Source organism: Poromitra crassiceps (genome assembly GCF_964638095.1).
Source record: "Poromitra crassiceps genome assembly, chromosome: 1".
Taxonomy (NCBI): domain Eukaryota; kingdom Metazoa; phylum Chordata; class Actinopteri; order Beryciformes; family Melamphaidae; genus Poromitra; species Poromitra crassiceps.
In genome coordinates this window covers 124,308,244-124,333,695 of record NC_139623.1, presented here as the reverse complement: position 1 = coordinate 124,333,695, position 25,452 = coordinate 124,308,244, and the positions used below count along the sequence as shown (strand labels likewise).

The following is a 25,452-nucleotide window of genomic DNA, read 5'->3' as shown; positions in this document are numbered from 1 at the left end:
GGTTTAGACAGCAATATCGAACCGGTTTTAAAATTTTCAAACCGACCCAGCCCTAGTGTGTGTGTGTGTGTGTGTGTGTGTGTGTGTGTGAGAAACGGACAGGGCTGTGTGTGTGTGTGAGAGAGAGAGACAGGGACATGGCTGTGTGTGTATGTGTCCTGTGTGAGACAGAGTGGGGGTGTATGTGTGAGGAAACAATAATTATTTGTGTCCAGTGTTTACCCATTACAAAAGAAGTGTGTATTTGATTGTTACAGTATGTTTTAGTTTTACATCAAATTAATTAGATGAACTAAATCGTTTACATACTATATTACCAAAGCACACACATACATACCTAACCCTAAAAATGTTTGTTGCCTGCTAGCTATCAGACAGCATAGAGGCTTAAATATGTGCTGTATCGGATCGAAATCGGTATCGAATCGGGTATCGAAATTTGATCGGAATCGGATCGGTTTTGAGGCTAAAATATCGGGATCGGAATTGAAAAATCTCGATCGCAGCATCTCTAATAATTTGATGTCTTGGCGTGGCAAGGCTGTGCTTAATGACATATCCAAAAGGAATTCCACTTTCCACTCCGCAAATACCTCTCTGCGCTGGGAGCGCAGCCATAATCTCCGTGTAGAGCGCCCAGCTCAGAGAGGTATTTGCGCGCAAGAAGTCCTTTTCAAAGCTCTTGGCGCAAAGTAATTGCGCGCTGCTGACGATAGGGTAACGTCATCTATCCCACATTTTAGCGCTGAAACGCCTGCTTTGGCATGGGGCAGCCAATGCCCAGTACAATTATCACAGGCATGCGCTTGTGTCCGCCCCCAATTTGCATTGCGCACGGCGTTAAACGAGCGCAAACGCAAAATTAACGCTTTTGGGAAGATAGAGGCCAGAATGTATGAGAGATTGTTATATACTGTATGTGTGTGCATCCATGCAAGTTCCCAGCAGCCACCTGGCTAGTTGGGGTCTTGACTGCCATCTTATGTGTCTCTTTTCCCCACTGCTCTGAATAAACCAGCAGCTGAAGGCCTGTCAGTCTTCCTGACATGATGCATTTTGTTGCTTTCAGAGGCTGGCCATCGAGTTGTTTCGCCGGCAGACGTCACGCAGCTCCTCTCCCCCTGACCTGAGGCTGCCCTCTGAAAGAGACCCTCGCTCATCCAAGAGTGAGGATGACATCCAGACCACTTTGAGCCGTGCCAAAGACGGCGAGGAGGAAGAGAAGACCCAGCACGACGACTCTAATGTGAGCAAAATGTTTGCCTGATTTCCTGAATTCACCAAGCTCCTCGATAGCAACTGTAGCAGCCATGAATGCTTCCTATGAAATCAATATGTGGAGTTAGCTTTGGTAAATTAAAGCCCCAATATGTAACTTTTTTTACCTTAATAATAATATAACATTTTGATGGTACACTGACTTCTAATAGGGATAATGTGCCTCTATCATTACCACTCTGCGCCCTGAACACTTGGTTCCTGTGTAGGTAAGGATTCTACTCGGCTTACAGAATCTGCTCGCCCTACCAGAAGTGTTCGACTCGCGGTCCACAATGGGGTCTAACCCATGGGTCAAACCCTAACCCTAACCCTCATTCATAACCAGCTGTCTAAAGCTGTCATTTTGACCACATTAATCCCACCACGTGCCCGACGTACAGCCAATCATATGCCTACCCGACTAGATATTGAAGCTGGGCGATTTCTGCACCGAAACCTGCACCATGTAACTTTGAGGCTCCGTCCCAGAGCCTGGATTTAACTGCATTTCCTGCTGCAGCTCCTTCATAATATTTTTTTCCGCTCACAGATTAACAGCTGCACGATTAGCATCTTGTTTCAATAAAACAAGTCGAGACAACATTTGGGGATATTTGGATCTGCGCAAACATCTGCGCGGCCTGGGGTCCTTCAGGCTAGAGCGAGGTGCTCGGCGCAGGCGAATGACGTGCAGCGCACACATAGGTCGCGGAACCGACCTATGTGTGTGCCCCACACGGGCCCGGGCCCGGGTACATTTCAGTTCACCCCCATTTTTTTTTTTCTTTTTTTTTTTTTTTTACAATTAACACATTGAGTGCCAGCCGTTTTTTCAATGCTGTAGGTAAGTTGTGCCAGGTTTTTTTTTGAGGATTCTGGCTCATTTTACAAGAGCCAAGGATTCTTTTCTGTTAAGACTTCGTGAACACCAATCATCTAAAAAGAACTAATAGAATGTGTGCTTTCTCTGTCTAAAAGAGTTAGTTTGTAGAGTTAGTAGTTATGTAGATATTAGCCGTTGAGTACAGCATGGTTTCAGAGATTTTCAGAGAGTTTTGAGATAAATGGATTTTTAGAACCACCTCACGTGCCTGTGATTATGGGTGCCCTTGGGCAAGTCTGTATACTGTATTGTGTGTGTGTGTGTGTGTGTGTCTCCAAACTCCTCCCTCCGTCTGTGCTGCTGCTGCTGGCTCCTGCTGGCGCTCTCGGGCAGTTTGGATTACTGTAAAACGGGCTCGTTCGTTTCTTGAGGTGTCGGCTGAGAGCTTTGAAGAAGCTTTTGCGATTCTGGTCTTATTTATGCGCAAAGGTACTCGAGGGTGTGTGTGTGCGCGCGCGTGTGTGTGTGTGTGTGTGTGTGTGTGAAATCGAAAGAGTTTTCGCCCAGCTATTTCCTTGAAAATTAGAATGGCTTTCTCCCGCGGACCCGTGGCTGTTTTTTGCTCGGCTTTCTCTCTGTCTGGAGGGCACTGTCGCACTTAGTGGTCGGTAAAATAGATTATACACATTCTCTTCCTCCAATAGTGGTATAGGAGAAGTAAAAGGGGTTGATCGATGTCCCACCGTCAAAAAAAAAAAAATGTTTATGTAAGCCGAGATATCTCGTCCTTGGCACTCAACGGTTGGATTATGTAAGCCGAGATATCTCGTCCTTGGCACTCAACGTGTTAAACCTCATTTACTTATTACACTCGACTGGTTGTTTTTCAGATGTGATTGAATCTAAAGTGAACTAAACAAGTCAGATCCACTATAAATGTTTTTCAGTAGATGCTGTGATGTAGAAAGAAATATGGTTCAAATGTTTACAGTAGTTTTCCTTTCTTGCTGCACTACAATGTTACAATGCTGTGAGACGGAGCTAAACACAAAAGATGCAATATTAACTCATTGAGTGCCAGCCACTTTTGGAGAACGGACGCTCCCAGTGCCAGAGTTTCAGAGCGTTTTCAGTGATTTCTCGAGGCCCACAGAATATTGTGTGATATTACTATGTAAACACCGAACACGCACAAAGAACGATGAGACTCTATTGTATCAGCAGCAAAAAAAAGTTTATTGATATCATTTTCCGTTCTTTAGTTATCAGCCGGAGAAGATAGGTCAAAAACAGAAAACATTGGCGTTTCCATCTAGAAGCTGAGATATTGAGCCTTTTGTGAAATATAGCATTTCAAGCACATGACTGACTCTGAAGGTAATATTTTCTGATGTGACACCTCAAAAATAATTTACTTCAATAAAACAGTGAAAACAAAGGAATTTTGTTTGGCAAAATAATATTTTTTAGCTGCAACCAGCAGCGCTGGCCCCTGCGTGCGCAGACCCTACACCTTCTTGCTGGTCTTGATTTACTGCTGGTGGGCATCAGATAGCTTGTTTGCCTGTCTCTGTCAATCGAGCCTGCTGTGTGGGTGTTGTGTGTTGTACGCTGCCCTGCGTGCCCCACCCCCCTCCTCCTCCTCCTTCGTGGGAGTGTCTCTGCGCGACTGAGTGTCGCTGCGTTTGCTCTCGCTCTGCTTTTGCTGTCTGCACCCCCCGCTTTTTCACAGCCTGTCGCCGGCTCCCAGCTGAGAATAATGTAACTTTTCAGAAAGAGGCTGGTGTCGGCGGCAACTAAATCATATGCAGGGGCTATCGCAGCGGACACGGAGGAGCTCAATTGTGGTGTCAGCAGATTGACTGCTGTTCACAGGCACAGCTAACGTTATGCTTCATGCATATCGATGCGATTTCCTTTTCCTCATGACTTCTTCTCTCTTTTCTCCTGGCCTTTCTCTAATCTGGAGAGCACTGTCGCCACCTAATGGGTCCCTAAAATAGCTTTTACACATTCAACATCCACCATACTTTCACAGGAGATGGATCTGGCTTTGATGCACATCCCACCGTCAAAAAAAGCAATTGACGACTTTAGTCGTCTTTGGCACTCAACGTTACTAAAGCAATTGACGACTAAAGTCATCATTGGCACTCAATGAGTTAATAGTTTTTCATGAGATACTCAGTATTTAATACTAATACTAAGTATTAGTATAGCACTAGTGTAGCACTAAACTCTATTGCAGCGGATTGGGCGTGATCAACTCTTCCGCGGGCAACGTTGCAGACAAAGTAGGAAGGCTGATCCGTGAGCGGCTGCTTCTGGGACGCGGGTCGGGGTCGTAATCGGCCTCGGCTGGGTCTACTGGGCGAGGGTGTATGATGTTGACAGACCCGAAACACCTCACGACCCCAGTTAACATCACTGATGACGCGTCCCAGCGTATGCTGTAGTATGTATATTTGAAACTAAGGAGCTATTTTCTCCAGCGAATCAGTTATAAACACTGCAGAAACATAAGCAAAGTAGAGACTACAAGCAAAACCAAAAATAATAAAATAAGGCTGATATCTGAACGTGCAAATGGAAGTGTAGCATTTATTAGCATCTGTTTTTACCACTTGTGCTAGCAGAGGCTGCTGTGGCTGCTGCTCAGCAGAAAGTTACACATTGGGGCTTTAATGTAAACTCCCTCCAAAACATAAAATTCCCTCCAAAGGTGGGCATTCATTCCAACACGGATAGTGAAACGAGAATTCAAGATTCAAGATTTTTATTGTCACTCCGTAGTACAAGTATCACGTGTGAAATTCTTGTGCTGTAGACTCCGTTACGACATAGTGCAAAAAATAAAAATAGAAGATATATAAATAAAAAACAAGAGGCAACGGGCAATAGAGCAGTAAGACATTAGACATTAGACAGTGGCGTATTCACTGCCCATAGTGCAAATGGCATGAACATACTTTAAACATAATTAAACATAATGACATTCTGTTAGGTGCAAATAGCGTATACCTAATTAAACATACTATTGAACATTAGTCATACATAATGGTGGCATCTACAGTGCGGTACAGTACGGCTACTACACTATTTGTATATGTTAAGGAGTCTCGTGGCCTGTGAGAAGAAACTGTCCCTCAAGCGATTTGTGCGTGCTCTTGGGACCCTGTATCTCCTCGCTGAGGGTAGCAGGGAGAACACTTGAATTGCCCTTTTGTATATTATTTGAGAAAAAAGAAAAGCCGATGGTTATCGATATGACATGTTTTCTCCTTGTGCAAGGTAGCAATGTAATATCCAGTTGTAAATTCCATCGCGGAGCACGACAAAGGTGACAACCGTAAACTTTGGACGGCACTGATGTTTACCCAGGGCTCGACATTTATGGTTGCCCAGTTGCCCTTGGCAACCATTAAAAAAATGTCAACCATTCTTTCTTGGCCTTTGGTTGCATCAGTGGCAACCACGTTAACATAAAAAATATGGACAGCAAACGGCAAAACGTGCACCCCAAAATAAATGTTTCTAATATTCATAAAACCCGAAATCGATCCCATCAAAAAACAAAGTATTTTGCTTAGAAGAGAAATATGTATGTAATCTTGCATATTGTGGCACTAAAAGCGATTCTGATTCTCAGAACGCTATTTAATTTAGAGTGACACCAATTCACTTGATCTATACAGCTTTGTTTTTTGACCGTTGTGTGAGCGAAGTGCTACGTTCAGTCTGTAGGCTGCTTGCTTCTCACCAATGAAACTCCAGTGGTGAATTTCTCAATGCAGAGGAAAAATACAATTTACCGTAGTTCTTTATTTTTTGAGGCGATTTGATTTTAAGCACCTTTTAATATTGGAGGGGTGTGCCGCGGCTGAGCTCCGCTGCTGAATGCATATACTTATGCATATAGACACTGATGGTGTTGTTTTGTGTTCTCCAGGAGTTGTCAGATGGTGACCTGGAGGTGGACTGTCTGACAGAGGAGGAGGTGAACCCGCTGGATGGCAGCAGCACCTCAGGCAGCTCTACAGCCACCAGCAACACTGAAGAGAATGACGTCGATGAAGAGACCATGTGTGTAGAATTCCTCACATTCTTTTTTTCTTTTTCATATTGAGCTGAGCTGTACGGAGTGTCAGACACTTTCTAATTAGTTTGAAGCAGTTGATGTTTGATTTTACTTTTTTTCCTAATATTGGCTATTTGTTTGTCAAACCTTAGGTGGGAGTCTAAAATTATTCCCAGGTATTTGACATTATCAACCTCATGGAGATCTTAATTTTTTATTTTTACCAGAAAGCTTTCATTTTGGTTTCGTTTACGTTTTGAAAAGCAGATTGAAACCGTTTTTTTTTTTTTTTTACGTTCAATGTGAATTGAGAGGTTTCAAGCCATTGTGATACAGAGTTTAAGGATTCAGTGAGCTGGACAGCGGTCTTGCAAGATGTTCTAGCAGATGTATAGATGACCGTATCGTCGGCGTACATTTGACAGCCAACACCAGGACAACTCTCAGGTAGGTTGTTGATATACAGTATATGCTGAAGAGCAAAGGTCCTACTGTAGCACTGACCCCTGGGGTATCCCCATGCTATTGGCCCGGAGGGTGGACTTTTCCCCATTGACTTGTACACATTGGACTCCTCCCCTGAGGTATGAGTCAAACCATTGTGTGAGGCATGATCAAAGAATTGAAAGTTGGTGTATATCATAACTCCTCCTCCTCTCCTCCTCTTCTCCCTGTTGTTCTGTCTTTCCTAAAGCAAGTATATCCTGGGATATTTATCAAGTTTGATGGTATATCACAGTTAAACCAGCTCTCGCTAACAATTTTTTTTTTGTATTTGGTCAATTTTAGGTAATATGCTTCAGATATTTATGTGACCACCAAATATATGCCGTGTGGTTTATTATTACTGTCCCAAACAACCTTTCCATGATTCACAGTTTGAAAGTACAGGTGTTGTCTTTGTTTTGCTGCTGCGCGCTTTCGTGTTCCATTAGGAACGCTTGTAACTCCCGCAGCTTGGCGAGTTTGACGTTCTTTCCGAGTTGATTTAACATAGTTACCGTAATAGATGAGGTTGAATTAGCAGTCAGTGGAGTATGTGTAACGTGAAGACCTCTCAAAGAGGTCTTCACGTATCCACAGCTGCTGGGCTGGTCACCGTTAGCATGGACTCGCTGGGAATCCACTGGTCTCCGTATGCCGGGCGCGCAGCTGGGCCAAGGACCTCCGTAGCCGGGAATTTGTAACTGCAAGGATGATAATCTCACCACCTCCATCTGATATTTAAGCAATATCACACGAGAGGGAGTGCTGTTGTTGGCTAATATCGGCACTGCTGTGATTCAGTCGTAGGCACGAGGCCGCAGGCAGAGTGCCGAAGATAATCACAGCAGTGACGATATTAGACAACAACAGCACGACCTCGAGTGTGATATTGCTTTTATACAACAGTTCTATTAAACAAAGCTGACCACTTCAAACAACAAACAAACTGAACTATCCCTTTAAGACAGTGTTTCTCAAACTGTTTTAGACCAAGGACCACTTAACCAATAAAAAAAAACTCTGGGATCACCTAATTCCCAAAACATCCCCCAAATAAATGAAATGTAAATGACAAATTACAGATTAATTAAATGACAACTAGCAATAGCATTAAGGCTGTACAATTACTAACATTTTTGGCTTCCCACAATTATGAAAACAAGATAACCGATATAATATATATATATATATATATATATATATATATATATATATATATATATATATATAATTTATTTTAGTTAGTCCATTTACTTCTTTTTTTTTACATTTATTTCTCCTTTTCAGTTCAAATATAATATATATTCAAAGTTCAAAGAACTTTTCAAGTTCAATAAATGCACAATGTTGCCAAAGTCAAATAGGCTATCTGTTGCCATCTTAAAGTTTCATTCAGTGATGTTTTTGTGTTCAAATAAGTGTTAAATGGCTCTATATTCTGATAGCAATCAATGACCCCCTGCTGTAGCCTACTCTGTCTCTCTCCTGTAGCCCTGCATGCAGAGCGGACGTATCTCCGCAACCGTAACTCGTAGAGACTCATGGGTGAGGCGTTGGATTGGGGGTGAAAAAATACATAATAGTCCTTTATAGGCATCGCGATCTGACCTTCCGTTTCCCAGAAAATGTAAACATTTCTTTGATTGGATAGTGGGAGGTGGGCGACACTGTAAAAAACGGGGGGAAAAAGATAAATGTACTTGCGGACCATTAGGGGGTGACCACTGTTTGAGAAACACTGCATTAAGAGATGATTAAGATTAAGAAAGAACATCCCGGAGGGGCGCCAGAGAGCAGGCTATGGAGTAGACGTGTTTGTTGAGGCTCCGCAGAACTTTCAATTAAAAGACGACTAAATAGGCACTTTTTTTCACGGAACATAGCATTATCTTACTTTTTATGTTCTGTTAAACGTTTTTTGACGGTTTTGACTGAGAACGCATGTCTGGCAGGAGGAAGACAAGAAGTCGCACAGCTAAACAAACTCCGCGGCCTAGTGTCCCCAGCTCATCCACAGAGCAGCGCGAGCAGATATCCGCCTCGCCAGAAACAACGACAACAATGGCGGACGCGGCAGCATTAGCTACAGATGCTTCCTTCCGACAAGAGTTGCTCGCCGCGCTACGTGAAGATATCGGAGGAATAGTCAAGTCAGAGATTAGAAATGTGCTGGAGCAGGAGATGGCGGGGTTCAGAACCGATATAAACGCTGTAAAGACTGCACTGCAATCCTATCAGAGCTCGGCTGCTAAAGAGTTAGCCACGCTGAAAAGCACTACCAGCGGGGTGGAGGCGAGCCTGTCAACGTGCACAGATGACATTAGCACTCTACAACGAGAAGTGGCGCAACTCAAAGCACAATCGGAGTCACTGCAAAACAAATGTGAAGATCTAGAAGCGAGGTCAAGGAGAAATAACATCAGGATCGTGGGAGTACCAGAGAGCCATGCCAGCACAACTACTGCCGTATCAGCGCTGCTCCAGAAGGCGTTCAACCTAACCGAGGCCCCAGCGCTGGACAGGTCTCACCGCTCGCTATTACCTGCACCCAAGCAGGGCGATCATCCACGCGTCATTGTGGCTCGTCTGCACTACTTCCAGGATTGTGCCAACATCCTTCGCCTAGCAAGAGAGAAGCAGCGGATCAAGATGGACGGAATGACCATTACAGTCTACCCTGATTACACGGCGCGAGTGGCCAAAGCTCGAGCGGGATACAACGGGGTGAGACAGCAGCTTCGGGGGCTGGAGGGAGTCCGATATGGTATCCTCTACCCGGCCCGCCTTCGCCTCACGCATGACAACCGAGAGCGGATCTTCTCTACACCAGAAGAGGCTCAGAATTACATCACAAAGAACATTGCAGCTGCTTCCATAACGAAATAACTGTTGTGTTCCTAACATGAAGCCTTAAGACTGAACCAGTGCCTTCCAAGAGTTGTTTCACAGACTTTCAACGTGAGTGGCCGCATAGGTCTGTTTTTTCCATTTCAGGTAACTCGTAATAACTGATGCTACTTTACTGTATGGCACTTACAGTTAACGTTAGTAGGCTATATCTCTAGAGTGCTTTATACTGCCAGTTCTATGTTACGCTCCAGTATTGTGCCTTATATCAATCTTCTTCTTTTTTTTTGTCTTGGTTATTTTATTTTATTGTATTCTGTTTGTTTTTTTTAACTGCCTTTTATTAATCATTTTCTTTCGTGTGTGTGTGTGTGTGTGTGTGGGTGTGTGTGTGCGTGGGCGTGTGAGGGGGAGGGTGTGGGTGTATATATGCGTGTAAACAGAGTGAAACGGGCTAGCGAATTATGTGCGAACATCATCACTGCTGCTGATATTACTATCATCGTTATTACTGCTGTCCCCCTCCTATGACTCTCTCCCCGTGTGTGTGTGTGTGTGTGTGTGTGTGTGTGTGTGTGTAAACAAGGTGAATGGGCTTGCGAACTATGTGAGTATTATTATTATTATTGATATTACTGTCATCATTATTAATATTATTATTATCTTATTTTATTATTACCATTATTATTATTATTATTATTTATTTTATTTTTATTTATTATTATTTTTATTTTTTTATTGTTTTACTAATTATCATTTCATGTGCCAATAGGGTTTTATGAATCCTGTTCTGTGGGCCTTTAGTGTAGAGCTAAGTGGTAACCCATACTTTTATGCTGGGATTGAGCCTCACATTAGGAGGGGCTAGTGCGACCTGGGAGTTCAGAACGGGTCAGCATAGGGAACCAAGGCCAATATTTCTTTCTATTTGTATCCTTTACTTTTACCCTTTTTGCCTAGTGGTCAAAAGCTACATGTCTGTACACGCTTTTCAACATGACATATCATGATAAGGGCTTATACTGTATCGGTAGCCATCCAACTGGCTGTGCAATTGTATCCATTAATGATGTATCAAGCTAATGGCTAGTGTTCCAGGTTTAGGCTCAATCAGATTCATTAGTTGGAACATTAAGGGAATACAGCATCCTATTAAGCGCAGCAGGGTTTTCACACACCTGAAGTCACTAGCTCCGGACATAATGTATCTACAGGAGACTCATCTTCGCGATACGGAGCATACCAAGCTAAAAAAAGGCTGGATTGAACAAATATTCCATTCCAATTATGGGGACAGATCAAGGGGGGCAGCGATATTAATAAGAAAAGGTGTCCCATTTACGCCAACCAATGTAATATCAGATTGTAATGGCCGATTTATTATTGTAGCAGGAAAGCTATATGGCAATTTAGTTGCTCTTGTCAATGTGTATGGTCCCAACTGGGATAACCCTCAATTCTTCTCTCGTCTCATAGAGAAACTTCCCGATCCTAACTCACATTTGTTAATACTAGGAGGAGACTTCAACTGTACTATACAGCCAGCCCTAGATAAATCCAACACCAGACAAAGTAAAATTATATCCAAATCGAGTGCGTTGATTAAGTCGATCATGCAATCATACAAACTGTTCGATCCTTGGAGACACTCCAATCCCACCGCCAAACAATTTTCTTTTTTTTCGCCAGTTCACCTCTCGTACTCAAGAATTGATTTTTTCTTAGTGGATCACATGACCATCTCTCTCGTGACTAACAGCGAATACCACAGCATAGTGATATCCGACCACTGCCCTGTTCAACTGGATTTGACATTTCCAAACAGTCCCCCGCCTCAGCGCTCTTGGCAACTTGATCCTTTATTACTAACACATAACTCATTCAAAAAATACATTTTCGACCAGATCGACTTTTTTTTAACGGTTAATAGCACACCTGGCATGTCATATACTACCATATGGGAGTCACTTAAAGCATACCTCAGGGGACAGATAATTTCTTTTGCATCTCATAGGAAAAAAGAACGAAACAAGCGCCTAATGGAACTAACCCAACAAATATTAAATATTGATAATAGATTAGCCCATGACAATACATCTGAACTGTTCAAAGAACGACTATTGCTACAAACAGAATTCGATAACCTTTCCATAAAACAAACAGAAAGATTAGTATTTAAAACAAAACAAATATATTATGAACACAGTGAAAAGGCAGGGAAACTGCTGTGCCACCAACTTAAGCAAGCAGCGACACGTAACGCAATTCCTGAAATTCGCACCACACCAGATTCAACCTCCACGCACCCTCAAATCATAAATGACCAGTTTAAATCATATTATACCAAACTTTACACATCACAAGCCTCTGCGAGTACTACTGAAATCAAAACTTTTTTAGATGGCCTAGAACTACCACAAATCAATGAAGAGAATCAAACCGCACTTGATGCCCCCATAACAACAGAAGAAATTACACAGGCAATAAGTGCCATGCAGAGTGGAAAGGCGCCCGGCCCGGACGGGTTCCCTACAGAATTCTATAAGTTATTTTCATCCAAATTGTCACCCTTTCTGTGTTTATTGTTTAACGAAATTATCTCTGAGGGAAAGCTACCTCCCACCATGACTCAGGCAACCATATCAGTGCTATTGAAGAAAGACAAAGACCCCCTAGACTGTGGTTCCTACCGTCCTATCAGCCTTCTGTGTTGCGATTATAAAATTCTCACGAAGGCTTTGTCACATCGACTCAAAACTGTAATACCGAACATCATCGATCCCGACCAAACAGGGTTCATACCAGGGAGGCAATCATTCTACAACATGCGCCGTTTGTTTAATATTCTCTACTCGTCACACTCATCTAGTCAACCAGAGGTCGTGCTTTCTCTCGATGCAGAGAAAGCTTTCGACCGAGTAGAGTGGAAGTATTTATTCATGGTGCTAGATGCATTTGGGTTTGGTCCAACTTTCACCTCATGGGTTAAAGTATTATACACTTCGCCAACAGCTTCAGTGCGTACAAACTCTATCCGGTCCAATTATTTCACACTACACAGGGGGACACGACAGGGGTGCTGTATTTCACCGTTCCTATTCGATCTAGCTATCGAGCCACTTGCCGTAGCACTGAGAATGCAACAGAACATTTCAGGTGTCACTAGGCACCAAGTAACACATAAGGTTTCACTATACGCAGATGATCTCCTACTGTACATATCCAAGCCAACAGAATCAATTCCTAAACTCATACATACATTACAACAGTTCGGGAGACTATCAGGCTACAAACTAAATTTTTCAAAAAGTTTACTTTTCCCCATAAACCAATTGGCGACATCCATCGATTATAGCAGCTTCCCATTTAAATTAGAGCGCAAATCCTTCTTATACCTGGGTATAAATGTTACTCGATCATACAAGGAACTTTACGACCACAACTTTAAATTGTTACTTGATCGCACCAAACAAGATTTCCAAAGATGGGCGGCACTTCCGGTTACGTTGGCAGGTCGGGTAAACACCATTAAGATGACAATACTACCACGTTTCTTATATTTATTCCAGATGATCCCTATTTTACTAACCAAGTCCTGGTTCAGACAATTGAATAGTCATATTACCACCTTCATCTGGGGCAATTCCACCCCACGAATAAAAAGGGCCTGTTTGGAAATGCCTAAACGCATGGGGGGATTGGGTCTACCAAACTTCTTATTTTACTATTGGGCAGCAAATATTACCAAATTAAATTATTGGATCTCAATGTACGAAACCAAAGAAGGACCAGCCTGGGCTTCAATGGAAGTTGCATCTAAGTCGTCACCTTCACTCATCACTACAATATGTTGCCCTTTGCCTCTCGGTTTAAGTCTTCAAACCCTCAGCCCAACTGTTAGGAACTCCATCAAAATATGGTGTCAATTCAGGAAACATTTTAATTTCAATCAGGCGAGTACTTTTCTTCCACTAGTTAACAACCATTTGTTCCTCCCATCCCAGATCGACACCGTCTTTGAATCATCTTGGTATAGGAAGGGGCTGGTATTTGTCAATGACCTCTATATTAAAGGCACATTCGCTTCATTTGAACACCTACAGGAAAATCACGATATTCCGAAGAATCATTTTTTCAGATACTTGCAGGTGCGTAGTTTTGTTAAGAAACACTTTCAATTTCCCACCTTACCACCTAAAACTGTAGTAGATATTATATTAGAATCCTATCCATATGGGAGAGGGAGGGTATCTCAAATATATAAGACAATACTGAATATTAGCCCCCCTTCAAGAGATCATGTTAAGCTGGCGTGGGAGGAAGACTTGGACCTCACACTCTCTGATGAGACGTGGGAACATAGCCTAGAGCGTATACACACCACTTCGCTCTGCATAAGACATGGTCTCATTCAATTCAAAGTTGTACATCGACTACATTTCTCAAATGAGAGACTGTCCAGAATATACCCTGGCACCAGTTCTGAGTGTCCGAGATGTCACCGTAGCCCAGCTACATTAGGTCATATGTTCTGGGCGTGTACTTCACTAGAGAATTTTTGGACGAGAATTTTTGAGGCAATATCTTACATCTGTGGTGAAAAAGTGGATCCCGGTCCCACTGTCGCTGTCTTTGGAGTGTTTCCAATTGAAAAATGTTCTGCTCTCCAGGCAAATGCTACAGCTTTTGTATCATTGCTGACCCGAAGGCTAATCCTCCTGCAGTGGAAGTCAGCTAAACCTCCGTCATTCAAACAATGGGTTAAGGAAGTGCTTTCTATGATCCCATTAGAGAAGTTGAGGTACAATCGAAACAACTCACGAGATAAATATGTCAAAACTTGGGCACCTTTCATAGAATTTGTTGAAAGCATATCCCTCTCTAGATAATTTTGTATTTTTATTTTTATTTTTATTTATTTTTCATACCATGACAAAGTTACATACAGGAGCCAGCCAGTTGGATCCAATAAGATTCAATAATGTTGTAAATCGTTCAAATATCTGAAGTAATGTACTGTACATGTATGAATGTGTATCTGCTGTAACCAGACCACTGTTTTTTCCTTTTTCCTTTCTCTGTTTTGTATTCACCCCACCAAGGCCTTGGGGTGGGAGGGGGGGATTTTATATCTTTATCTTTGTATATGTATACTGAAAAATGATAAATAAAGTGTTGAAAAAAAAAGAAAGAACATCCCAAGCGGTAGCTGGATGTCATCAGCACAATAGAAGTGACATCATTAGCATCAAATATCCAAATGTCACAACGGGAGGTGACATCATCAGAGGTCATCATTCTGATGATGCAGGACTTATGACAACATTAATGACATCACATCTTCATTCAGCATTTGTAGCTGACATCTTTGAGCAGAGCACTGAGCCCAAGCTGACATGAGGCAAAAACAATAATTGTCTGGTGCGGTACTTGGAAGTGACTATGGGAGAAGTACAGCAGTTCAGCGACAACCGTGGAATGAATGACACCCCTGTCTCCACAGGAGTGACAGGTGCTACTGTGCCTACTACCCCAATCTACCAGACCAGCAGTGACCAGTATATTACCATAGCCCCTAATGGCACAATCCAACTGGCCACTCCAGGATCTGAAGACATTGAGGAACTACACAGACTCACCATGGCCAACTCTGCAGCCCAGCAAAGCAGCACCATCCTTCAGTATGCCCAGACACCTTACGCCCAGCAGACACTGGTGCCTGATGTTAGTAACGAGGTGGTCGTACAAGCTGAAGACAGCTCCCTGTCTCAGACCAGAGTTATGATCTCTCCTGCGGCTGCGGGTCATACCTACTGTAGGTCTCCGAGTGATGACCCAACAACAAAGAGGGAAATCCGGCTTGCAAGAAGGAGAGAGGTAGCCCGTGTACATTACCATAATGAAGACGGAATGAAGAGGGAAAAACGCCTGGCAAGAAACAGAAAGGCAGTCTGTAAATATCGCCGGAAGGAAAAGGATTATGTTAAATGTCTGAAAAACTCTGTGGCTGTTGGAGAGAACAAGAACAATACCCTGCTTGAAGAACTCAACACATTAAAGGATCTTTCACTTGCAAGGACCAAAGAGAGGCGCTAGTGCAGCGGCTGGATAGACGGCATCGCTTGGCAAAGGCAGAAAAGGACTTGAGGTTAGCCAAACTCATCTGCTCTATGATCGACCTCCATGTGACTCCTCTGGTGGCGCGCACACACCAGTCTGGGGTGCTTCAGTGTTCAGTCTACCGCCCCCCCACACATGCACTCAGCATGCAATCAGCTGGGGATCATACACCCAACTACACAGAAGACCCCTGCCACACCACAGGTGATGAAACACTTGACGGAGGCTCCTGCTGGACGCCTCCAAGGGGATGGTAGAACCTGAGAGTTGTTATACAAACTGTATCCCTGGGGTGCTGTATGTGGGTAGACCAACTGCAGACAACAAGATTCTGCTGAAAGTTGTCCCGGTGGTCCTACGCTATGGGAACAGCAAGCCTGAGATCTGTGCTGTCCTGGACAACGGATCAGAGCCTACTATGCTCCTTCCGGCAGCTGATCAAGCTCTATGTCTGCAGGGAAGACCCAAGGCCCTCCTAGCCTTGAGGACCATCCAGCAGGATGTCCAGACTATCCGCAGCTCATCTGTGTCATTCAACATTTCCCTGAAAGTTGGACCTAAGAGCACCTACCGCGTTTTCAGGGACCATTCCTACCTGATGGACAGACTCAAGAAGGGGTACAAACTAGAGCCCTGCACGGGCCTCAAATCTAGGCCATAGCCTGGCCCGGGCTGTACATGTTCGGCCCGGGCATGACCCGGGCCATAGCTAGTCAGGTGAAAATCGGCCCGAGCCCGGCTCTCGGCCAGATGAAATAATAGTAATAATAATAATCATAATTATAGCTGCTGCGCAGCAATGGGTCGTGGCCGGGCAACTCTCAGGTCTTTGAGCTAGAGTCCAGGTCAAGTCTTGTCTTTTAGCTATAGTCTAAAGGTCCTTGCACATAGAGTCCGTTTTTTCGTCCGAAATTGACGCACGAAAAAAATAAAAATACGACCTCATTTGTGTCAATCATCATTGACACACCGAGTCCGACAATTACGTCCGTCATTTAAGTTTTCGGACGAGGTTCGATTTTCTGCGTTTTTCCGCATCCATGAAATCGTTTTGACAGGTGTTTGACCACCCAGAGCTGCCGTAGTGTTGCTATTCACAATGAAAAATGGCGTCTGAGAAGTTAATTCAGTTCGTCTCCCAGCACAAAGCATTTTATGACAAAGCAGGAATACAGAGATTCGGAATTAAAAGACAGAATGTGCCGGGTGATTGCAGACCAGCTTGGAATGCGGGACGCGGTGTGTGTGTGTGTGTGTGTGTGTATGGGGAAGGGGGGGGGGAGGAGAGAGACAGAGAGCCACACAGACACACTGCCAGTTGTGGATCAATAGGATCGCGGTAGTTTTCTTTTCGTTGCGAATCTTCGCAACGAATATTGGATAATTAACGCATCGGACTCAGTGGGCAAGGTATCTGTGCGTGACGTTTTTTTCCCGGATGACGGATTAAAAAAACGCAGCGAACAATTCGGACTCTGTGTGCAAGGACCTTAAGTCAAGTCTCGCATCTTTGGTCTAGGGATGGGCTGGAGTACTCGAGTACTCGTTCATAACGTCAGTACTCGAGAAATGTTTCCGCTGTTCGGGTACTCGCCCCACCCCCCACTCCTTTAAAAATGCTATGCACGCATCGTCATGTGGATCTGGCTATACAGGCAGCATGGCTGTCAGACAGGCATAACTGCACGGGGCGTCAAGTCAGCCAGAATGTAAAAGTATGTCATCTGCTTTAGGGCTTTCAAAATAAAACCCTTATTGTAACATTGGCATTAATATTAATTTTGATTAATGCTTTACAGCCACAGTTTCACTCGTAATCTTAACATCGCAAGCATTTTCATACAAGGTTTGCTGCTTTGTTCGTTGAAATACCTTTTTCTCATCCAACGTGCATCAATAAGCTATTTACTTTTGTTTAAGTAATATTATTTTGAAAGTTTTGACAGGAAGTTTCCCAGCTCATCATGAAAATTGATTGGTGGAGATGTGCTCCCGTTAACGACACAAGACAGACGCACGCTTCTCCATAACGCACCCCAGATAAAACTCATTGAAAACGTGGCACTAGTTTACTGACTACACTGTCGTTGTTCCATAACGTTAGCCACAAGAAATGGCTACTGTATTATCCGCACTCTATTAGCATACCATACAGCATCAGCATTGATTAGTTGACATTATTATTAGGAGACCTTTCCTTAATGTTAATACACACAAAATTAAAGATTGTTCACAAGTCTCAAGTCACTGTGTGTGACTCAAGTGCGGCTCAAGTCCAAGTCTTCAGTCCATCTCTGGGCATGAATGACATCATCAGTGATGTCACAACACTGATGACACACTGATGACATTATCAATAATGTCACAATACACAATTGCTCAAGTGACATCACTGATGACATCATAAGTGTGTGTGAGTGTGTTTTCCCCAGGATGGTGAGGGCATGCCCCTTCTTTCCCCAGGATGGCGAAGGCATTTATACTCTTAGGCTATACATCAGGCTATACAGGAGGTTCAATTTGGGCAAGGCTTGAACCCCTCCTATTGCCGCTTGCGGCTATTATTTGTTGCTGTTGTTGCTGGTGCGCGCTTAGCTTTGAAGTCTGCTTGTATGAACACGCTATTGAGTTAGCTGACTAGCTCGGACCGTTCTTGCTGCGGTGGCGTAGCAGACGAGCTTCGTTGCGTGTAGTCGTTCGTACAACCAGAAGATAGGAAATAATTAGAATTGATTACATTTGGAAATTAATAATTAGGATAAAAATAATAATTTGTGACATCACTGTAGATTGTGGAGTGAATTAGCAGCCAACATGGAGGACGTACGTCACATGACAAAGGAACAGTTCAGTAGGTTGAAACTAGAGCAGTTGAAAACGCTGGCTGGCGAGGAGGAAGTTTCTCTGGAGTCGAGGATGAGTAAGAAGGAAATACAAATTCTAATAACAGCTGAATTAGGGTTGCAGGATTACTGGGATGATATGAAGAAAGAGAGAGAGCGCATTGCTCTGGTTGAAAAGGAAGAGCGAGAGAGAGCCGCTCTTATTGACAAAAGAAAAGAGTGGCCGGGCTGAGAGAGAGCAAGAGAGAGCCGCTCTGAGTGAGAAAGAAGACAAGGACCGGGCCTGAGAGAGAGCAAGAGAGAGCCGCTCTGAGTGAGAAAGAAGACAAGGACCGGGCCTGAGAGAGAGCAAGAGAGAGCCGCTCTGAGTGAGAAAGAAGACAAGGACCGGGCCTGAGAGAGAGCAAGAGAGAGCCGCTCTGAGTGAGAAAGAAGACAAGGACCGGGCCTGAGAGAGAGCAAGAGAGAGCCGCTCTGAGTGAGAAAGAAGACAAGGACCGGGCCTGAGAGAGAGCAAGAGAGAGCCGCTCTGAGTGAGAAAGAAGACAAGGACCGGGCCTGAGAGAGAGCAAGAGAGAGCCGCTCTGAGTGAGAAAGAAGACAAGGACCGGGCCTGAGAGAGAGCAAGAGAGAGCCGCTCTGAGTGAGAAAGAAGACAAGGACCGGGCCTGAGAGAGAGCAAGAGAGAGCCGCTCTGAGTGAGAAAGAAGACAAGGACCGGGCCTGAGAGAGAGCAAGAGAGAGCCGCTCTGAGTGAGAAAGAAGACAAGGACCGGGCCTGAGAGAGAGCAAGAGAGAGCCGCTCTGAGTGAGAAAGAAGACAAGGACCGGGCTGAGAGAGAGCAAGAGAGAGCCGCTGATCGCGATTTTCAAAGAGAGAAAGAAGCCGAGCCTTGGAATCGAGCGCACGAGATGCCTAGTTTTGCCAATAGGGGCACTACATCAACCTTTTAAATTTTAAATGCTATGTTAATGTAATGAAAAGGTATTTATTTTTATACTTTTTGAACTTAGTCAAGTCAAACTTTATTTCTATAGCACGTCATACACAAGGCACAATGTGCTTCACATACAAAGACAATAGACCCTTCTCACGGGGGCCATTTTGGGTCGAAAAGGCGGGGTAAACACAGGTGCAAGCAAAACACTAATGAGGGTTTCAAACTTCCATGATTGGAATTTGGAAAGCCTCATTAGTGTTTTGCTTGCACCTGTGTTTACCCTGCCTTTTCGACCCAAAATGGCCCCGTGAGAAGGGTCTATACAACAGGGGTGGGTAACTGGCGGCCGCGGGCCGCCACATAGCGCCCCCTTTGTGGCCCACGCTGGAATTGCATAATTATTATTATTATTATTTTTACAGTGCACCTGAACCGCAACATGCAAGATACCCGCTGAATAGGTGTCCCAATGTTCATGTCATTCTGGCCAATTCTCCACTTCTGTTATAACATTTCAGTCTGGAATATGGAATATATTTCAATAATCTTTATGACTAAAAGGCTAAAAGTAATCTCATGTGTAAGAAATGACTGTTCTACAATGAAGTAAAAATTTAAATAATTAACTCATTGGTTTTGGATTTATTTAGCTTCAAGAGTGCATTTTTGTTCGTGTGACCCTCAACACAGGCTTTTTAGAATCCCGGGCCACTTACTGATACTTATGCTTAAATTAACCCACTCATATTCTGGTTCATTTAAAGAAAAACATTTTGGCTAGTGGAAATTCTAATTGGCTGGTAACTTTAAAATCTAGCAGCCATATTGGGCAGGTGGTCAAAAAAGTTAATTTCAAGCCTTGCAGGGAGAGCAGGTGGTGGTGACATAGGAGTGAGAAAAGGATCAAATATCGGTGGTTAAGACTGAATAATGACATCACAATTGTTCATTTAAAATGAGTTATTCCTCTAAACCTGGCTTCAAATGCCCCAAATTTTTCACGCCAGCGCAGTTCAGCCCCCAGCCCTCGCCCTCTGGTAGCGAGGACATGTTTTTGTGGCCCTCTCTATCATCAAAGTTGCCCATCCCTGCAATATAATGTAAAAATGCAGAAAAGTAAGTAAGTAAAACTTTATTTGCACCCTTCTCAGCACTGGTGCACAGAGTGCTTCACAGTGATTTAAAAGCAAAATATAAAATACAGAAAAGGGACATAATGATAATACACAACATGCGGACTAAAAAGTTCTGAGTACAAAAAAACAGCAGTTCATTCTACAAAAGTCCAAACGCCTGTCTGAAAAGGTGGGTCTTCAGCTGCCCCCTGAAGATCTCCACAGAAGCAGAGGCTTTTAAGTCCTGGTGGAGAAAAATACAACCAAGTACAACTATGTAAAAATCACAAACAATATTGAAACATTTCCAACAATGCTAAGCCCTATTGGTGTTTGTGTTTATTTGTACAGGTCAGGAGAGAATGATGTGGAGTTCAGTGGGAACCTGGAGCCAGAAGAGGGAGAGCTTCCTGACGATATGGCTGGAGCCATAGGTATGGGTCAAAATAATCCATACTGAATCGCCACATTCATCAAGTTTCCAATTCTGCTACTGGTAGCTGCTTTAACGTCTTGAGTGTCATTGCAGAATCCTGACCCGATAGGCCTTGTTAGAATTTGTTTGATTCCTGAAAGCATTTGGTTCAGAAAGCAGTGTCTGTACTATTTGTTTTATTTTTTAATCAGATAAGATTGTATAGAAGACAGTTCCTTACATTTTTTCCCCAGCTTAATTTTAAATATACAATATGCTTTTTTATTTTCTTTTGTGACCGGCCAATGTGTATAAATTGCTATCTTCATTTGACAGCCTTAAACAGTACAGTATTTAGACTTTTTTTGGTCTCAACTTTCATTACCTATGTTCAATCAGAATTAGGCTGGTCAATTTCAGGTAGCATTAAAAGCTATAAAATCTGACTTTCTGATACTTGAAGATACCCTTAAAATGGTTATAGTAATGGGGGAATTGTTTAAAAAAACAAAGTATAAAAAAATCCTCCATTTGCAATGGATTATTTGATTGATAATTGTTGGCAAAAGTCAAATAGTGAGTGCAGTGAAGCACATCCACTGGACTTGCCATGTAGCAGAACTGTGAACTATGAAGGGTCTTTTCTGTCTGATCCCCCAGGGGGCTCCAACCCCAGTGTGTGCTCCTTACATCGAGCAGCAGCTGGCCGTAGTGCTGTGGGCCCGGGCAGCAGCAGCCTCCTGGAGATTGACCCGGTCATCCTGATCCAGCTACTGGACTTGAAGGAGCGTAGCAGTGCAGAATCTCTATGGGGCCTTCAGCCTAGGCCTCCTGTATCTCTGCTGCACAGCCAAGGTCTGCAAACACACCTGATATGTAGCATTGAGAAGGGATATTCATATTCTGGCATTCATATTCTCTTAATAAGAGCAGTTCGTGGATATATATACTGTACATACACATCATAAAGCTGCCCCCCCCTCCCCCCCCATTTCCCCCTTTTGAAGCATAAATGTGACTTTTACAAATTGCGATTTTTAGAAAACGCTTAAAAATTCATAAAAGTGGTTGAGTGTCCAGGTAGTGTAGCGCTAGATTCCCTGCCTACCAACACGAGCGTTGCAGGTTCGCACCCCCGTCTTACCTCCGGCTTGGTCTGGCGTCCATACAGGCATGATTGGCTGTGTCTGGGAGTGGGAAGCGGATTGGGGCTATGTGTCCTGGTCGCTGCACTAGTGCCTCCTCTGGTCGGTCAGGGCGCCTGGTCGGGGTGGAAGGGAACTGGAGGGAATAGAGTACCGCAGGGATGACGTATTTTTGTAGTCGCAACGCGGAAGTCCCGGACTTCCGGGTTCTTCACTGTTTCTGCCTATGGGATTTTTGAATGGGTTTTTGGGGCGATGCTTAAAATAAGGTCTGTGGTTAACGTAAGCTTGTTCAAACGCGAACCTAAAAAGTTAAATTTGTTCTGATTTTATTCCAAATATTCTGACGCTTTATTTTCATCTCTGTTGACATATAGTATTAACAGTATGATCCTCTGAGAAAGGATTGTTGGCAAGCGGCCATATACTCATCTCAACAAGCCATGCGCTTGGCATGCAGTGCGCATCGTCGCCTTTGATCTGCTGGTTATATAAGCGTGGTTGACACAGCTGAATTTAACAGCCGCAATCTGAAAATTAGGCTAGGCTATAATAAATCGATTAAGAATTGAGAATATAGCAGAGGAGTTATATTGTTCATATTACGCAGCATGGATTTTGCACATTGCAAGTTGGAGAGACAGCAAGCAGCAAGATGAAAGCCTGTGTCTGCCCGTCACCAGCACAATTTTGATATTGAAATAGGCTAGAATTAAATTTTCACACATCTCCATCTATTAACCTTGTACCCCCCTCGTCCAGCAGCTGGATCGTAAGGTGTATTTTGTGGGGGGGGTTTTCTGTGGAAAAAAAAGTTTTGGGAGTTCAGGGCTGAAACTTTCCCCATCATGTTTTTTTGATTTATCATGGTAATTCACCCTTCCGCCACCCTAAAAAAGTGTTCCTGGCAAAAAGTAAGTGCTATAATCACGTTAACCCCCCTCGGATCCAGCAGCCGGCGTATTAAAACCATTAAAACCACTTTTTTGAGACCTCCAGGAAATTTTTACAAAATTAATCTATTTTATTTTTTTCAGCGGGCATCCTGGACCAAACACCTTTAAATTTGACCTTAATATCTAACCTTGGAGTTGGTTGAACATTTGGTGGAGTTACAACCATTCAAAATCCATTGCATATTTTTCCCATTGATTTCAATGTTAATTTAGAAAAAAAAAAAAAAAAAAAATTTGACTCCCACGTACTTTCCCCAAAAATAATTATTTTTCTGATCTTACACCTCTCAGCTAGAGTCAATACATCAAATTTGTAGCTTCTATTGTGTTTGGCCCCACCCCTGTATTTGATCAGTGCTGGCATAGCAGCCAATTGCATGCAGTTTAACATTAAATACACAGTACAGTGGTCGTCCTAGCAACATGTCACATGACCTGAGAAGCCGGATTTTCCAGTGCAAACTACTGATTTGAAGCCTTTAGACCAAGATTGATGGATCAATGAAGCTATCTTATGTTTTTTGTGAAAATTAGCTGGCAGTCGAAAATTAGCAGTTTCATGATTTTTTATGAAACTCACCTTCATTGACAATACGTCCGTATCTCCGCGCTCGTTCGTCGTAGCGACTCGCCGATAGCATTTCTGGAATCGCCGTCGAAAATTGACCATAGATCTCTAACATCGTCGTGTTTTGTGGTTGTAGGAGCTTTCTATCGCTCCCGGTTTGAGGTGCGCTCAAAGCACCGATGCACAGTAAATCCAAAGCCGTGAAACGAGGCTCTTTCTCGGCTAATGGTGCTGGACGCCTCGGTGCGGAGGTCTGTCTGGTTGTCCGCCTCTCTCTGCGTCTCCGTGCTTCTCTGAGAGCAGAGTCACCACAGGCCAGTCACCCGGATGGCAAAGATCGCTCATGAACAACATCCGGGTCGTCCTCCAGATACATCCTGTGGACTTCCGTGTCACAGAACCGGCGCGTATCGTCGTTTATCGATCAATATCTGGCAAGCAGCCAGATAGGCAAAAAATATGGATGGATAATAAGGATTGCAATTCTCAAAAGATGAAATAAGTAAGAAAATAATTCCTCCGCTAAAAATGTGAGAAATCACAGGCTAAAATAATCCCACAGGGGGATATCCAGGTGGCATTGATGGGAAAGCAAAAAAATCATATTTTGTCTTTTCTACTGTAAATTTGATTGTACAGTAAGTACAGTAAACTGGCATTTGAGGGGTTAAAATTCAGAGTAAGCATGAAATGTTGATATGAGGTATGAGGGATGAAGTTACCAATGGATAAGAATCAATATAAAAATCATAATAATAATTATAATAATTATTATGAATATAATTGATTATCAATATCCAGCTGCTGGACGAGGAAGTGTAACAGGCAAAAAATATAAGGAGGGTACAAGGGATAAGCGATTTTGTGTGTGTGATGTGTAGGCTTATTCGCAGATTTATTTTCTGCACAACATGCACAGTGCGCCTCTCGTCACCTAGTTCACTTCGCAACATGGGAATAATATTTGCTTTTATGGAAGAAAAAGGTAAGTAACCTGTATAGCCTACGAAAGCACTTGATGTTTGAGACCACATGGTGATCACGAATGAAATTGTATTCACTTACAATCTGCTCCGTGGATTATAATGTTATGCTTCCTGAGTAATCCAGACCAAACCTGGTAATCCAGAAATTGCGTTATGGTACCTTTGTCTACTTGTAGATCATCAGGAAACTTTAAATGAATAACGTTAGATGTGTTTAATAGAGCTGTATCGGGTTGTAACAGGTTTGGTGGTGTTGTGTAGCTTCTGTTATTAGCCTCCTGGATAGCCAGCTAACATGACAGACTCAAAGCCACGGCAGTTGTGGGATTTCACACACACTGTTTATTTACCACTTGTTGACCACATTGTAAGCCTGGTCTCTACGGCACTAATCTCTCACACACACATGTAGATCGATAGGCTATAGTTTTACACACACCAAGTTGGCACTGAAGAGAAGACTTGCTTATAGACTGCATGGAGGCAGACTTGAGAAGAAGAGTAACGTAAAATAACTTGTTGCCGTAAAGCCACTACAAAACAAGGAGCGCCACGCAGTGGACCAATATGTTATTGCAACCAAACAATGTTCCCAAAACAGAGGATCAAGGCATTTGTGACTGTTACAGGGTCTAGCAGCTGATCAGCAGCTCCGACAGCCTGAAACACGAGGTGATTGACAGCTCTATAATTCGCATAATAGCAGCAGGTGGAAACGCGCATTATTTCGCATTTTCTTTTGCCGACTTTCTGAAAATTCTATTACGATTTGCGATACCTGGGGTACGGTGGTGCAGTGGTAAGCACGGTCGCCTCACAGCTCGAAGGTCCTAGGTTCGATTCCCACCTGGGACGCTGTGAACACTGAA

General features: G+C 43.3%; 1 protein-coding gene across 1 annotated transcript in view; it reads left to right on the top strand.

The window, feature by feature from the left end:
• trim37 (tripartite motif containing 37) overlaps positions 1-25,452 on the top strand; it is a 138,978-nt gene that overhangs the window by 78,026 nt on the left and 35,500 nt on the right. Inside the window, exons 16-19 of the mRNA XM_083653605.1 lie at positions 1,070-1,246; positions 6,033-6,166; positions 20,865-20,947; positions 21,589-21,783. Coding sequence (XP_083509731.1) covers positions 1,070-1,246; positions 6,033-6,166; positions 20,865-20,947; positions 21,589-21,783 — 589 coding nt within the window. The remainder of the gene's footprint in view (positions 1-1,069; positions 1,247-6,032; positions 6,167-20,864; positions 20,948-21,588; positions 21,784-25,452) is intronic.